This window comes from Puntigrus tetrazona, chromosome 18 (genome assembly GCF_018831695.1).
Source record: "Puntigrus tetrazona isolate hp1 chromosome 18, ASM1883169v1, whole genome shotgun sequence".
Taxonomy (NCBI): Eukaryota; Metazoa; Chordata; class Actinopteri; order Cypriniformes; family Cyprinidae; genus Puntigrus; species Puntigrus tetrazona.
In genome coordinates this window covers 9,795,601-9,811,110 of record NC_056716.1, presented here as the reverse complement: position 1 = coordinate 9,811,110, position 15,510 = coordinate 9,795,601, and the positions used below count along the sequence as shown (strand labels likewise).

The following is a 15,510-nucleotide window of genomic DNA, read 5'->3' as shown; positions in this document are numbered from 1 at the left end:
TTATATTTCCAAATGATAAGAAAGATATATGTTTGGATTCAAGAAGCACCCTTTAAAACTGTCCTGGCATTATATGGTTATGTCTTTTGTTTCAGCTGGAGAGCAGAGATGTGTGTGAGCCATCACCAAAAGTATTGTGTGTAGAAACCATCAAGGTGACAAAGAAACCTAAACTGAAGAGGCAGCAACATCAAGACCCACAGCCCATGTCCCAGCTCTCCATGAAGTTTTATTTAGACTTACTTAAAAACGTGTAAGACTAATAGCCTTTTTACTATTTAAAACTATATGTATTATATTTTAATATGGTAGAAACAATATATCTTTAGATTTTCAAAGATAATAATTCAATCTGCTTAATGTCACATCATTCTGTCTGTTACTTTAACAGGACAAGTACAAGTGTGAGCCGGTCACCTCCCAGAAAAAGGGACACACGGCCAACAAAATCAGAGACCAACAACTGGGGCCAGATGGTTTAAAGCATTTATGTTATATGTTCATGTGTTTAATGAAATATATGTAAACGTTTAGTGTTAATGTGTTTTGTGTTTCAGTGTATTTAATGTGATTGTACGCATAATAAAAAAAATAATCTAAATCTGCCGTTTTTCATTTATTAACTGACAGATCAGTGACTTCATATTAATAGCCTCATCTTTTGCTGCACATCAGAAATATATTCTTTGGTTTTTCTCACTGTTTATGGAACAGTTGTTTTCCCTCCTATTTATTTTTGTGAAGCAAGAAGCAATATAATGATAATTTCCCCTCATTTCAAATTCTTATTATCCAATGAAAGGTTTTTTGTTTTAATAAAACATCAAATCGATTAACAATGCAGATTCGTTTCACACTTTCTTTAATCATATTTAAACAAAGGGTGTATGTTCTGCCTCCACTTGGGTCTCTCTCTCTCTGAAGTTACAGATAGAAACTCTTTCAACAAGTAGACTGCGTGGGAGAATGTTGCTTTAAGTCCGTGACTAACAGATCGGTAACGGCTAATCCAGTACACATCAGGTGCATCTAAAAAATTCAAACAGTTCACTTCCATTGCGATGTCCTGTACGTCTAAATATGTTTAGATATTCACAGTGAAAGGTGAATACCTAATATCTATGTCGTGGAAATGGTTCTTTTCCTGACATAAATATATACACTACTGAGCTGCTAACAGGCTGTCCGGGTCTTTGTCTTTATTTTGGTTGGTTTCAGGTTCCTCTGCAGGGAACAAACAAAACAAAAAAAACATACACTGAAATCATAAACTGTATGGCAAGCAGTAATAATAAAAAATAATAAAAAACAACTTTGGGAAAGCCATTAGTAAGTATGATTTTATTTATTAATTAGTATTAGATATGTTAAAGTACTTATGTTATGCGTATATTTACAAAATGAGTTGAAATTCATTATTAATTAACTATATTTGATAAAATCTCTCTTGGGGGGAAAAAATGGCTTTCCCAACTATTTTTCAGGAGTGCGAGAACATTATTTCTTTTTGTATGGCTGAAGTGGAAGAAGTGTGGCTGTGCATGCACAACTTAGAGGAAAGATTGGTGAAGATCTGTAAGGTTTATGAAGGCCCCCAGTGCAACTTTTCCAAATGCCAGTATTTATAAACATAGGTTATTTAAAAAAATGTATTATTAATTTCTATTTATTTGTATGGTCCTTTTTATTTTACACATTGCTCCAAAGTATAACATCAGGATTGTTTCTGATTTTATGCAAGACTTTAAACGGCAAACTATGTATGCAGTATGACTTTGAGAATAATAGTAAGTTTGATTAACTTAACGCACATCTTTATAGAGTGGTTTCCAGGTTTATCTATGGGTTTATACAGAAATAAAGCAGATCTTACATATGTACATTATTAGTAAATTCTGAATCTATCTCCCACGTGTTCGGTTTCACTTTTCACAATTCAGTTTTTGCATTTGTTTTGGAAAGTTTGCATTTCAGACCCAAGCTGAAACGATCGTCTTACTGTGATTTGAAAATGAAAGTAACTAAACAGACACAAAGGCAGTGTGCCATTTTTGTAAACCACAAGTTGGTGGATCGGAAATAGATCTAAAAGACCTGCTATAACAGGAAGAAGAGGTTCTGTGGGTCTGCATATATGAAAGACTTGAGGCATGTGCAGGTGGAGCTAAAGATACAAGTGCATTATGGAAAGCATATATTTACTTAAAACATTCACTGTGTGTATTTTTATCTGCATGACAACATTTACATGTGCATATTGTACATGCTGATATTTAGAGTATATAGTGAATGGTGATCAGCAACTGTTTGGTTACTGTAACACACACACACACACAAATGCTAAGTAAAATGATTTTTCGTGCCTCCTTTAAATCTGGCAACAATACAAGTTAAATAACAATGAGTCACTGGTTACAGACACACCTTTTTGCACACCACACAAGCGAAGAAACAGGAAGCATTTCAGTTCTTTATAGTTCTGAGAGAACAAAACTCACTGCTAGCAAAGTTGCCGAACTCATATTTCAGTTTCTTCTGTTTCTGTGCACACGCGGGTGAAATGGCAGAAGCCGCATTTTATGGACTCAGGACCAGTTCATTTGTCCAGTGTGTCTTGATCTTCTAAAGAATCCAGTGACCATTCCCTGCGGACACAATTACTGCACGACATGCATTTCGGACTGCTGGAATCATCAGTGATCAGACGATTTTCTACATCTGCCTCAATGCAGACAGAAGTTCACTACATAAGACCTGCTTTAAATAAAAACACCATGCTGGCTGATGTGGTGGAGAAATTCAAGACGACTAAAGCACCGCAATTACTACAGACTAATAAAGCCGCGGAAACTGGACCTGGAGAAGTAAAAAGCGTGACGTCTGTACTGGAAACAAAGCTCAAAGCCGTCAAGTCCTGGCTTTGGTGTGTCTGAACTCTTACTGTCAGTGCCACCTGGAACAGCATGAGAGTTTTTAAGACAAGGGACACTATCTGATGGATGCCACTGGACGACTCCAGGAGATGATTTGCCCTCAACATGGTCGATTGCTAGAGGTTTTCTGCACGCACTGACCAGCAGTGTATTTGTACGCTGTATACGATGTACAAACATAAAAACCATGACACAGTCTCAGCTGCGACCAGAAAGAACAGAGAAAGAGGTATGAACTGAAATTACAAATTAGAAATCAGTGCTTTAAAGTGATGCTTCCTTGTTCCTCCACTAACGCTGTATAAAATTCATACAATATTAATTTCACATGATTTTATAACGTGGTGAATTTTATGGAAACATTTCTCCACGCTTACTGTATGTTCTATGTCCTGCAGAGATGCTTGAAAAATGCACAGCAAAAGTACCAGCAGAGAATCCAATGCGGGAGAAGGACATGCAGGAGCTGCAGACGCCGTTGAGTCTCATAAGGTGAGTACTGAGAGGAAGAAAAGTTTGAGATGGAGTTAGATTCTCCTAACCACTGGGTCTGATTGTAACGCAGTTCCCGACAGCACTCTGCACAGGCAGCGTGAAGGAAAAGCGACATGATATTTTCAGAGCTGATTCGCTCCATTAAGAAAAACCGCCTGACATGACGCGCGCTGATCCGAGATCAGGAAAGGGCTGCGGTGAGTCAAGCTGAAGGACTCTTGGAGCGACTGGAGCAGGAGATTGCTGATCTGAGGAGGAAAAACGCTGAGCTGGAGCAACTCAAACACACAGATGATCACATCCATTTCCTGCAGGTCATCAACATTGCGAGATACAGGACAGTTTTTACTGTCAAAGTGACATGAATTGTCTTTTGTAGTTAAGATTAGATAGACATTACTGTGTTAAAGGCACTGAAAGTAAGTCAACAATAAGTTAAATATTAATTAGTTGATACTTTTTGTTTGTTTCGTTTTGTAGGGATTTCAGTACGTGTCTGAACCTCTTGAACCTACAGAGAGAATTGCTGTAACGTCGCCTCTCTGTTAATGATAAGATAATCAATCTCTCAAATGAGAGAAAAAATAGAGAGGTTCTGTAAAGACGAAATCAAAAGGATTTCTGGTAGGTAAAACATTAACTGTCACAAAAGCTACTGTCTTCTAATGTCATTTTAAAAATCGAACATTAGATGTACAATATAGACATTTTTAAAGAGAATTACCCATTTATATTCGTTTTCGCAGTTAAACACATCAACGTTGTTCTGAGGCCCAGAAACGACTTCCTAAAATGTAAGTCTTCTGGTGTAAAAATGTTTTAGCATGGGAATGCCCTTTGAACTTTCTCCGAACCTTCTCAATCGTAATATTTCACAAAACTAAAATCAGAAAAGGATTTTTCTGTTTATAACTTTGAGAGAAACTTGCTAGAACATTAGCCAAAGTCGTGAGAACATTCATGGTGGCAGCTATGTTAAACACACACACACACACACACACACACACACATATATATATATATATATAAATACAGTATGATGAATTTCAGATTTTGAAAGAGTCCTAAACTATTCAGCTGCGTTAAAACGTTAACGCTTAAATATATTTCCCAGTCGCTCTCATATATTTTATCTCCATCAGATTCTCATCAGTTCACATTCGATCCAAACACAGTAAATAAACACATTCACCTGTCGGAGAGGAACAGCTTGGCTACGTGATACACGCACACAGTCCAGCGGTATCCTGATCATCCGGACAGATTCGAGGTTTATTATCAGGTGCTGTGTGGAGAAGGAGTGCGTGGATGCTGTTACTGGGAGGTGGAGTGTAACGGTGACGTGGGGATATCAGTGTCATATAAACACATCAGCCGCAAAGGAACGAATACAAAGTGCTTGTTTGGATATAACGATCAGTCCTGAGTTTGTTACGCCCGCGCTTCCAGATACTCATTCAGGTGCGACGATATGGAGACCGATCTGCCCGTTTCCATCGGACACTCTAGAATAGGAGTGTATGTGGATCACTACAAAGCAGAACTCTGTCCTTCTATGGCGTCTCTGACACAGTGACCTCATCCAAAGATTTCAGACCACATTCACTCAGCCTCTATCCTGGGTTTAGGCTGTACAGTGGATCAACGGTAAAACTCTGTGATTTAAATATATATAATAGCTCTATATAGCTTTCACGCCAGCTTGTTAATCGCTCATGAGATCTGTGAGCACTCAAAACTACTTTTTATTGTCCGTTTACCAATGCAGATTGTTTTCAATTAAAAACTTCCGATGAGGTTGATACTTTTATGATCAAAGCTAGTTTCAACATCTCGACGATTTCCTCGGTGTCTATATTGTATCTGCACTTTTATTGACTATAATTATTATACATTTAAGTATATTAATTTATGTAACTGTTCCTGTATCTGGAAAATGATGGCGAAGAAATCAACAAAATACAACGATAACTGCAACAGCTCACATAGTATATATGATAAAATAAAGTGTGAAGTGAAACAATGGAACAAATATATACTTCAAATTAAGAGTCATAGGAAGACTCAGCATCAAACGAGAAATAATTGCATAATGTAACAATATATTTTGGCTGTTCTAACTGAAAATATAATCTGCAAGTGTGTTCATAATAAAGAAATTAATAGTAATAACTATAAAAACGAACGGATATTATTTTTTAAAAATGCAAAAAAAAAAATCTTAAAATGTCTTTATAGATCAACTATAATTTTTAATTATGTTTCACAGTTGTTTCGACTGTTATGCATATTTTTTTGAAAATGGATATATTGATCCAAAAATAACAATTATTAACAGTAATAAAAAATCAGTATTAAAAAATACTTTTTAATATCACTGTTATGCTTCTGAAATTTTGAAACTGTTTTTTATGTATGTTATGTGAATGAATGTCTGCCTAAATAGGTAAGTGGTAGATTATTCCTATACAAAATTTTACCCAAACCAGTGCTGGTTAACGATGAGCTTGATGACTGGCTAAAAAATATTGTTTTATTGCCACGTATGTTCATGTGTGGGTTTTTCTTTTTTCCACTTACAAATAAGCAAAGCGCTCACTATTTAACTCCAACTTTTGCCTCAAACTCTTGGGTAGGATTAGGTATGTAGAATATGGTCATGTGCTTTAAAACTATTAATAAACAGCAAATATGTCAATAATAGGCATGCCAATAAGCAACTAGTAAACAGAGAGAATCCTCCAGATTTGCCATTTTACAGGTTCTGTAATGCAATTAAAAAGAAAACATTCACATAGTGCTGAATTCATTTATTTGACTTGAACAGCTTTTGACATTAGTATATCACTTCATGAAATTGCATTGATGAACACGTGAAATAATTACAGCTACAGGAACTACAAACTCTCTGGTCCTTCAGCAAGAGACCCCATCCCCATCCCCACCCCACCCCACAAGACCTCAATCAGCCCCATCCTGTCTTGAACAAGCTGAAGGAGAAGCAAACGCATGAGATGTTCAACTGATCTGCATTACTACAGGAACTATCGATGTCTGCATTAAGCTGTCTTTATACAAGCATGAGAGCAAGCTGAGCATCAGACCGTGGACTAGCTGATGTAATGTGAAAGTCTTTTTTTTTGTTTTTTTTTTTACAAACCACTTCAGAACCTAGAGCTGAGGAAAGACTAAAACAGGGCCGTTGGGTCGGTGCGACAAAAATGTGCAAATCAATTTTTAAGAGGCATCTGAAATCTATACCCATTTCGACAGGAATATCATAGGTTTTACTTCACAAATGTCAATAAAGCAAATTAACAGAATATGAAACGCCACAGAGAAACAAATGTGTGTTACATTGACGTGTCGTCCATTCAGAGGTAAGGCTTTATCTAAAATATGACGATGTAAATAAAACCATGTACAAACACGTCAACATTCAATTATTATTATTATCATTTTTTTTTTTACATTTTCATTTGTGTTCCAGTACAACTTCGTTCATTTCCATTTGAAGTGATATGCAGTTTTATCAAATTGCATTTGTAAATCTTCCAACCATTTTTATTTGTATTCCATAAGAACTAACCCCACCTAAAAGCCAAGGTCACACACACACACACACACACACACACACACAATGGTCCCATGATCATAAAACTCCTGAATGATTCTTTACACTGATGAGAATTGAGATATGACATTTTTGTCTTTTGTGTTCCAGTAAAAATATCTAAGTGACAAAAAAAAATAAAAATAATAATAAATAAATAATGAGAAGCAAAATAAGACATCTCGACAGAATATTTTTACCCCTTAACCAATTAGGTATTTTCGAATTAATACAATAACTACGCTTGCGCAAATGCTTAAAATATGGGGAGAAAATCACCAAGAGTCATGAAAATACATATAAATCAAGATGCATGGAAAACAATACAAAATTGGTAATAAAAATGATATTTGCGCTGTCATGTATGTGCACACACACACTTTTTTTGTGACATGTTCATAATAAACATTGATCTCCACCAGAAAGCAGTTGATAGAATGATACAGAAGCTCCACGTGATACAGGATGGACTGTAACTACAGTAAGGCATAATAAAAACCTGGTGCACTACAGTGAGATTCTCTATTTAGAGCCAAAGCTGTGTGTTAATGGCCACAACACACTGAACTAGTGTGGATGATATTAAAGCTGAAACCCATGCAGTAGACAGAGGAAACAAAGTACCAACGTGCACAATCCGACCCTAAGATTTCAATAATTATATGATATAATATATAATAAAATAAAAGAATCGGGTGTGTGAATGTGTGTGTGAGACGGAAAGCATGGCTGCACTAAGGTGACTGCTTTAACTTCAAGAGTCGCAAATCAGAACAAACAGCTTTCCCGATAAAAGCTGCTCGACACATTCAAGATAATACTGATATCGTGAGCGCAAAAGACGAACAAACAACAAAACAAGTCCATACGCGCTAACTCATCCAACGGCACGTGCCATAAAAACAGTCGTTTCTAACCTTTAAAAACATACAATACCGAAATAAATAACAGCAAGTTTTTGACAAACATCATCAGGTGTGGACGGAGTCAGTAGTTTGGGGTTTCTTTTAGTTCTGTTTGGGATATCCAGTGTGCTTCTGTGCATACAAGACGCCTCTTTGAAACTACTTTCTTATTTGTCTATTCTTAAAAAAAGGAGAAAAGTGTATTACTGTGTATATATACACACTAAGCAAAACGATTTTTTCCCATTTGCACGCTTTAAGCCAATTTCTCCATCAATTCTCATTACTGTAATACAAAAAATAATAAGTCATGTTATTTAAATTGTGAAGTACACAAATAAAGATCGCTGCATTACAATGGTGAGGATCTGGGGTTAAAACATGCTTGGTTATCCTCTCGAAATAATAAAATATGCTATGTTTTGTTGTTTATTTGATTTCATATTTCACTGGGATATGTCTTCATGAGATGCTGTGGAGGCCTGAATCACCTGAAATGTAATTAAACCTCATTTAGAGTCTAGGTCTCACCCGAACAATCCCATCACGCACTGGGTCTGGACCGTACTCATCTCAGAGATGTAAACTGGAGGAAGCTGTCGAGGAAGAACACAAGCTCTGGGACAGTGCACGGACGCTGACTTTTCTTTCCGCCAGAGTTACACCAGACACGACTATTCATTAGCTAATCGACGCCACCACACGCTACTAACAAATAAACAACTATGTTAATGAAGTCAGCTGAGCTCTTTTTTTTTTCTTTTTTTTTTTAAACTGAGTCTAAGTTATTCATCTGATATGGATGAGCGCAGAGGACTAGAGTACGCTCCGCAACTGGATATCCGTTAGCTAGCATCTGAGAGAGAAAAAATAAATCTGATAGGGTAAAGCAATAAATAAATATCCTAGCATCATACATATTCGTAGATATTTATATATGTATAAGATTTTACAGCCCCGTGAACTCATTCTGGTTGTGATCTGAAAAGGCATCAGTGTTAGAATGAGTTTTTTTGACCTTCATTCTTCCTTTTCGTAACGCTCATTAAGTGAAACATATCGGAAATGTTCCAGTTTGAAAGGTGAATCTCACAAAATATCCAGGTCCCACAATAAAAAAATTTAATATATTATTATTTTGTATTGTGCTGCTGTGGATGTGTCTTAATGTCGATTTTCATTAATAATACCTTATTTTTTGCCTTAAAGTAATTAATTACTGCAATCAAATGAATTACAATTATTCCACATATGTTAGGAAACACTGCAATCTCAGTAATATAGTTTTTGGTCATCATTTTATCACCATATCATATTTTTGAGAAGAAGTGCTTACAGTAAATGTCAGTTTCTTATGCGCTTTCTTTTAACGTGAGCTGAACACTTACTGGACAGGTTTCGTGAGATTCACTCATTTACTGAACAAATAAAAGTGATGAAGAAGTGCAAAAAAAGAAGAATTGATGACATGATCTAAATTGCATTCACTTTAAGTGTGTGGCTTATTTACCTATAATCATTATTTTGTTTATTTAAATATTTTGGCTCCTGTTCTTGCCGCGCGTGACCGGTTGAGGTGAGGCGATCGACGGTCTACACACGGGTGAGGAAGCCCACATTGAGGCTGCCGGGTATCTGAATGGTTTCAGGGCCAGGAGGAGGGGTTAAAGGGGAAGGTCACGGGGTAGATGAGTTTGGTGTCCATCAGCAGCTGAGGCGACTCCTTTCGATCGCGTAAACGTGTCTGGCGGAGGAATCACACAGAAAGACATGCAGTAGATTGGCTTAAAAAGCACAAGCGCTATTGTAAGGTCGAAGTTATGAAACGTGCCTGTATTGTTCTTATGAACAGCACCGACACGCGCTCTTCAAACGCGCTTGACAGGTGTATACAAGTTCAGCACCTTCACAATCTGGACAGAAAGTAAGATATTATTATAAAAAAAAAAATAGGTGTATAGAATAAATTTATATACACCTATGATGGCTTGGGGGTGAGTAAAATATGGCATTATTTCAATTTTAGGGTGAACTATTCTTTTTAAAATAAAAATAAAATAAAATAACTAAACCAAAATAAAATATAAAATGTTTTATTTTTTAGCTCATTACCAATGCAACATTTCTCATTTTGCTGTAGTAAAATAACTACTGAAAAAAATAACACTGCAAAGACAAAAATAATACACAGTCCTGTATCTGGTTTTTTTTGGTTGATGATATAAAATGATACATAAATCATAAAATTTTATATTTGACATACTGCATTAAAATAGCTAAATATGTAAAAAATATAATTAAAATATTTTTCACCTATATACAATAATACAATTTTATTATTATGCATGTAATAATATAGGGATATTAAAATGTTTTGCATGTTGTGAAACCTTCCATAAATGTGTTTTTGAAATGAACGCAATGGGGTGTGTTACCTGTGCTGTAGAGAGGCTGTTGCACATGGAGCATATGGCCTCAGCATCCTCATCCGTCTTCTTCTTGACCTGCAGTAGTTGTGCGGCCTGAATCAACGGCTCCAGCGCCTCTTTAGCGCCGCATGTCATGAGGTTCTTATCTCTCAGCCACTCCTCCAGCTGACTCACGTTATACCTGAACACACACACATAAACACTTGTTATGGGAGATGACTGGAAATAAACTAAAATATGGCCGACAACTGAATCCTGATCTAACTGCACCTACAATGTAATCTACCAAAAGTTTGGGGTCGGCAAGATATTTTAGTTTTGAAAGTAGTTTCTTATGCCCCCAAAGGTGAAAGAAAAGACATTAAAACAGTAGTACTATGAAATATAATTACAATTTAAATTAACTGTTTTGTATTTTTTTAATATTTTAATACGCGATTTATTCCTATGATGACAATGTTTTTTTTGTTTTTTTATCTCGTTTGGATCTTCAGGCAACCATGATCTGCGCTTTCTGTGAAGGATAAATTAATTTTGCAGCACTAAAAATGGCTATCCCTGTACAGCTTTGACTAACTATTGCTTTATTTTGGCTGAGCTTTCAATACTGTTGAGGAAAAGGATTAGGCTGATTGGTTGATTCTTGTCACATGACCCGCGGTGTGCTTGTGGTGTTCTGAAAAGTTGAAATGTTTTTATATCAATGCGGCGCAGACACGTCTAGAAAAAGGAGCGCGTGAAATAACTTCAGCGTGCAAACGACGCCACATTTGAACAACCCCATATGTGATATTCCAGTTTCGAGCATAAGTTAAAATATTTGGATGGAAATATAGCTATAGTCTGGTTTTACACAATTTTTAGGAATCAGCATGCTAAAGTTACAATGCATGCTATTTGGTTACAACTGCATTTATCTGGTCTGCATACGTTTTGCACCGCTTTATCTGCACACACCTGATCTGCATGCCCTTGCTCCAGGAGCACATGTCTTTACGCAGCAGCAGGTTGTTGAGGGTGACGGCGCCGATGATGTAGAACTGCTGCTTGACCACCTGTTTGATGAGCTCCGGATCGGTTCCGTGCTGACACATGATGGAGTGGAAGGTGTTGAGCTGCCGGATGATGGAGTCCAACGTGTACGTCCCCTCATCAGCGATACTGGACGTCCTCTTACGGAGACCCGTGGGCTTCACCCCGGACACGCCCTGGATGGTTTCATGTTCCAGCATGCCAGAAACTGCCGAGAGCAACAGTTAAGGGACAAATACACAGGAAGAGAGAAAGAGATGGATGGAAAGGCACGCAGAGGTCACGTGCTCACCGATCATGGGCTGCAGGATGTTCTCCATACACTTGATGAGCTGCTGGTAGATCTGAATGGCCAGGTCACTGAGAACCTGCCGGTACTCGGCCAGATCAAAGTTGGATAGACAGTGATCGTTCTGTTTAGGAGTGTTATGCTTCATGAATTGCTGGAGAGAGAAGGAGGACAAAGTGTTGATTCTGGTTGAAAAACGCTGGGGACGGAGAGAAACTCTGGCCACAAACACTGTGAAGAATTTTCAAGGACTTTTCCCTGACATTTCCAAATGTTTTAGATTAAACAAAACGCCCTGTCAAGAGAAGCAATCGTATGCTTAAAATTACGTTCTTTTTAATTATTTAATTAACTATTTCATTAGTTTGACAATCTTTGTGAATATAAAATTATTCTATTCATGGCTACAAATTGTTTTTTTTCTTTGTGTGTGAATATAACTGCTATCAAATAATACAAACCTCTATCATTGGAGGTCACTTAAGCTGGCTTTTGTTAAAAATAGCTAAAATGTTCCCCCATGCAAATTTCTCTCATATTCAAATTGGGTTAAAGGGGCCTCAGTGTGCAAAGTTAGTTTTATTAGTCATCTGAATTATTTTTATTTATTTTTCTTAGTTTAAATGTAGTTTTAGTTGATTATACTACTACTACTATACTATACTTATTTAGTTACAGTAGAGTACTATATTCTGCTTTTTATACTGTCTGGCATCAATTGAGCCAAATTTCCAAACTCATAAAATACTCCAAGAGATAAAAATGTAATATGAATGATATTAAGGTATATAGACATAAATATCAATGATAAAAATCAATAAAAAGCCTAAGAGGTTATATATGATTCTTCAAACAACATTCTTCATTCTTTCATGTTCGTGTGCATAACTCATCCTCATTAAATCTTTAAGTTATTCAGTAAATAGCAGTGATTAATCATCTCTTTTTCTTTTGTAGTTTAATCAACATTATGGGCACAAACAGCAGCATGTTTATTAGGCTGCAGACTTTAATATACACATCTCATTTCTCTGAAATGTTCACTCTTTGACATGTTTACATGAATGCACCAAAATCATAATTTTAATATAATATACATTAAATCAATATATATAGTTAATATCAGAATACAACACAGTTTAACTCTGTGCCACTGTAAATGATGGCAGTTGAGATTATCATATATCTATGATTTTGTTGACAAAAAACTATGATCTTTTTTGAGTTGTGCATGAAATTATCATATATAATGTCAAAAGTCTTTGGTTCAGAACTATCAACTAAGTCAGCCTTATAGTCCAGCTTCTAGAGCCTTTGCAGGGTACATACACGGGCAGAATGAGAAAGACGGGTGTCTAAAGTGTGATCTCTCACCTCGTCGCCACTGTACTGTTTTAGGCAGTGCAGGAAACGACATGTATTGGACAACCAGAAGGAAACGGTCTCAAAGTCATCGCCTCTTTTCTGTAGAAAAAAAACAAAACAGCAACGAAAAAGATATTTGCATTTTTAAGAATATAATAAGAAGCCGTGTTAAGTCGTCACATTTAAATGTAAACGGTTTGTGAGAGTGAACTGAGACCTTGAGGATCTTCTTGATGCTGTTGATGACGGAGGTGAGTAGAGATCGGACTTTTTGGTCATCGTTAATGTAGTCGGCATGACGGAGACACATGAAGAGGATGTATGCCGGCAGACCTGGTATCAGATTCACCGCTACGCCGCGAGGCTTTAATTCTAAAAAAAAAAAAAAAAAGCACATGAACACAAACCAAAGTCACAGTTAGGGGTTAGCCTAAAAATTATATAGTGAAATTTTAAAAAGTATCTGCGATAAAGATAAATTAATTAATTAAATAATTAAACAAATAGTAGCATTTATTAGTGCAAACACAATGAAGGGCTAGACTTCCTAAGTGGTGATTATTGTTGGGAAAGTTCCTTTAAAAAAGTAACTGGATACTTTGCACATTAAATCAATTATTTTTTAATACAACACCATTTAAAAATACTTATTTAACCCTCAACATTTTTCAAATGATAGCAGACATTATACCAACAAACCACAATTTAACTTAAAATTGATAATTAGCAAAATAATATTAAGTGGCCACTGTTGAGGCCTTGCAAATAAACGCAGGAGAATTCTTTTAAAAGATCAGAAAATATTACAGATCCCAATTAGAACACTACGTGTGAACGTATTTATATTGTTTTAATTATTATCATTATTTTTTACAAATAATATTTGTAAAATATTACAATATTAACATTAATTAATAATTATTTAATGCACTTATTGCATTAAGTCAGAGTTAAGTCAAATTCATTTGATCTTTTGCCGTATTCTGCCCAAAATTTGGTGCATCCTAGAAATAACATTACGCCATCAAGCTGCTATATTACTGATATTGCGATATTATACTGGACGTCATAATACGGTACACCCTAGCCACAGCCTCTTTTTTTTGTAAGTTCTTATTAGAACCGATCCAGGAATTGAGTTCATCATTTAACAGATGAGTTTGTTTTATAGTTATAGGCCTAAGTGTCTTACCAAGTATGAGGTTTTTAACCAGTTTGAGTTCATCCTCTTTCTTGTATTCCAGCATTCCCTGGAAATCTTTCTCCCTGCGTGGAATGTTGACCGGATGAACGGGCTCATCGGCCGTCTGTCCCGGAGACACGTCGATCTGGCCGCCTGCAATACACAGACAAACATAGAAGCATGTTAAGGATGTGCATTTCAGCTGTTTCACGGATAAAACAAGTGATTTCTGAAAAGAACCTATAAACACACACACCTTCCAGGTCATTGATTTTCTTTGCAAAGACTTTGAGCTGTTTCTTCAGTTTGCGGACGGTCTTGTCCTGTTTCTCCAGCTGCTCCATGAGATCCTGTCACCACAAAGACAGACATCATTATCAGGCAATCAACACTGTGGCAAATGGGTCTTTTTGGCAGAAGGGTGAAAAACATTTAAACAAACGGTTATTTTAGAGAATCGGGAAAAAGCAGGTCAACCGAGCGTCTTTAAGCTCTGCAGCAATCTGAAGATATCAGCTCTGTCTTTCATCTGTCCATGCAACTCATTAAACAGAGAGAAAAATAGAGAAATAGTAACAAAGGCGGGGGAATCTCGCAAAGAACCTCATTTTTTTGGTAAGGGCCACAGTTTTTTGTGAGATTCACCCGGTTACTGAGAGAGAAACGTATTAAAAAGTGTGCTGATTCACACTGCTGTGGGTTAAACACGCGGTTAGAGTTCAACGCAGCTCAGATTCTGTGCAACACACACTAGTGCCAGTTAGTTTTCTGATACATGCACACACACACACACACACACACACGCTCGTACACACACGATCCTACATACAACCATCCTGCGTAACATGCTGATTCTGTAGGCTTTATACTCCTTTGGATCATCAGCGTGAAGCTCCTGTGAATGAAACACCTCCAAATCAGATGAGCCCTCAAACACCCGGTGCACCGAAATCACACTCCACGCTTTCATGAGCGAGTTTATTTAAAATCACACAAAAAAGGTGAGCAGCAGGATTTCTGAAACAACTTTCAAAATGAAAATACCACTGCTCATATAGACTCCCAGTGAAAAAAAAAATATATATATATCTATATCCCAATATATATCATTTTATTATATTACATCTAAGACAAATTTAGCGTTTGCAAACAATAAAGACCTTTTTGTGGTGGCAGAAAACAATATTTTTAAGCAGCAGTCTATATAATCCATTAAATACATAGATTAGTTTTAAGTAAAAATGTAGATTTTACATTCGCTGTTCG

At 36.4% G+C, this 15,510-nt stretch overlaps 1 protein-coding gene and 1 pseudogene across 1 annotated transcript in view; one reads left to right on the top strand and one right to left on the bottom strand.

Moving 5' to 3' along the window:
• Positions 1 to 3,529, top strand: part of LOC122362734 — a 10,682-nt pseudogene extending 7,153 nt beyond the window's left edge.
• A 6,010-nt stretch (positions 3,530 to 9,539) lies between these two features.
• LOC122363015 (unconventional myosin-Va-like) overlaps positions 9,540 to 15,510 on the bottom strand; it is a 50,315-nt gene continuing 44,344 nt past the window's right edge. Inside the window, 12 exon segments of the mRNA XM_043264877.1 lie at positions 9,540 to 9,600; positions 9,602 to 9,690; positions 9,778 to 9,825; positions 9,827 to 9,859; positions 10,382 to 10,556; positions 11,333 to 11,615; positions 11,700 to 11,850; positions 13,071 to 13,160; positions 13,279 to 13,433; positions 14,254 to 14,397; positions 14,501 to 14,594; positions 15,074 to 15,139. Of these exon segments, the coding sequence (XP_043120812.1) occupies positions 9,540 to 9,600; positions 9,602 to 9,690; positions 9,778 to 9,825; positions 9,827 to 9,859; positions 10,382 to 10,556; positions 11,333 to 11,615; positions 11,700 to 11,850; positions 13,071 to 13,160; positions 13,279 to 13,433; positions 14,254 to 14,397; positions 14,501 to 14,594; positions 15,074 to 15,139 (1,389 nt within the window).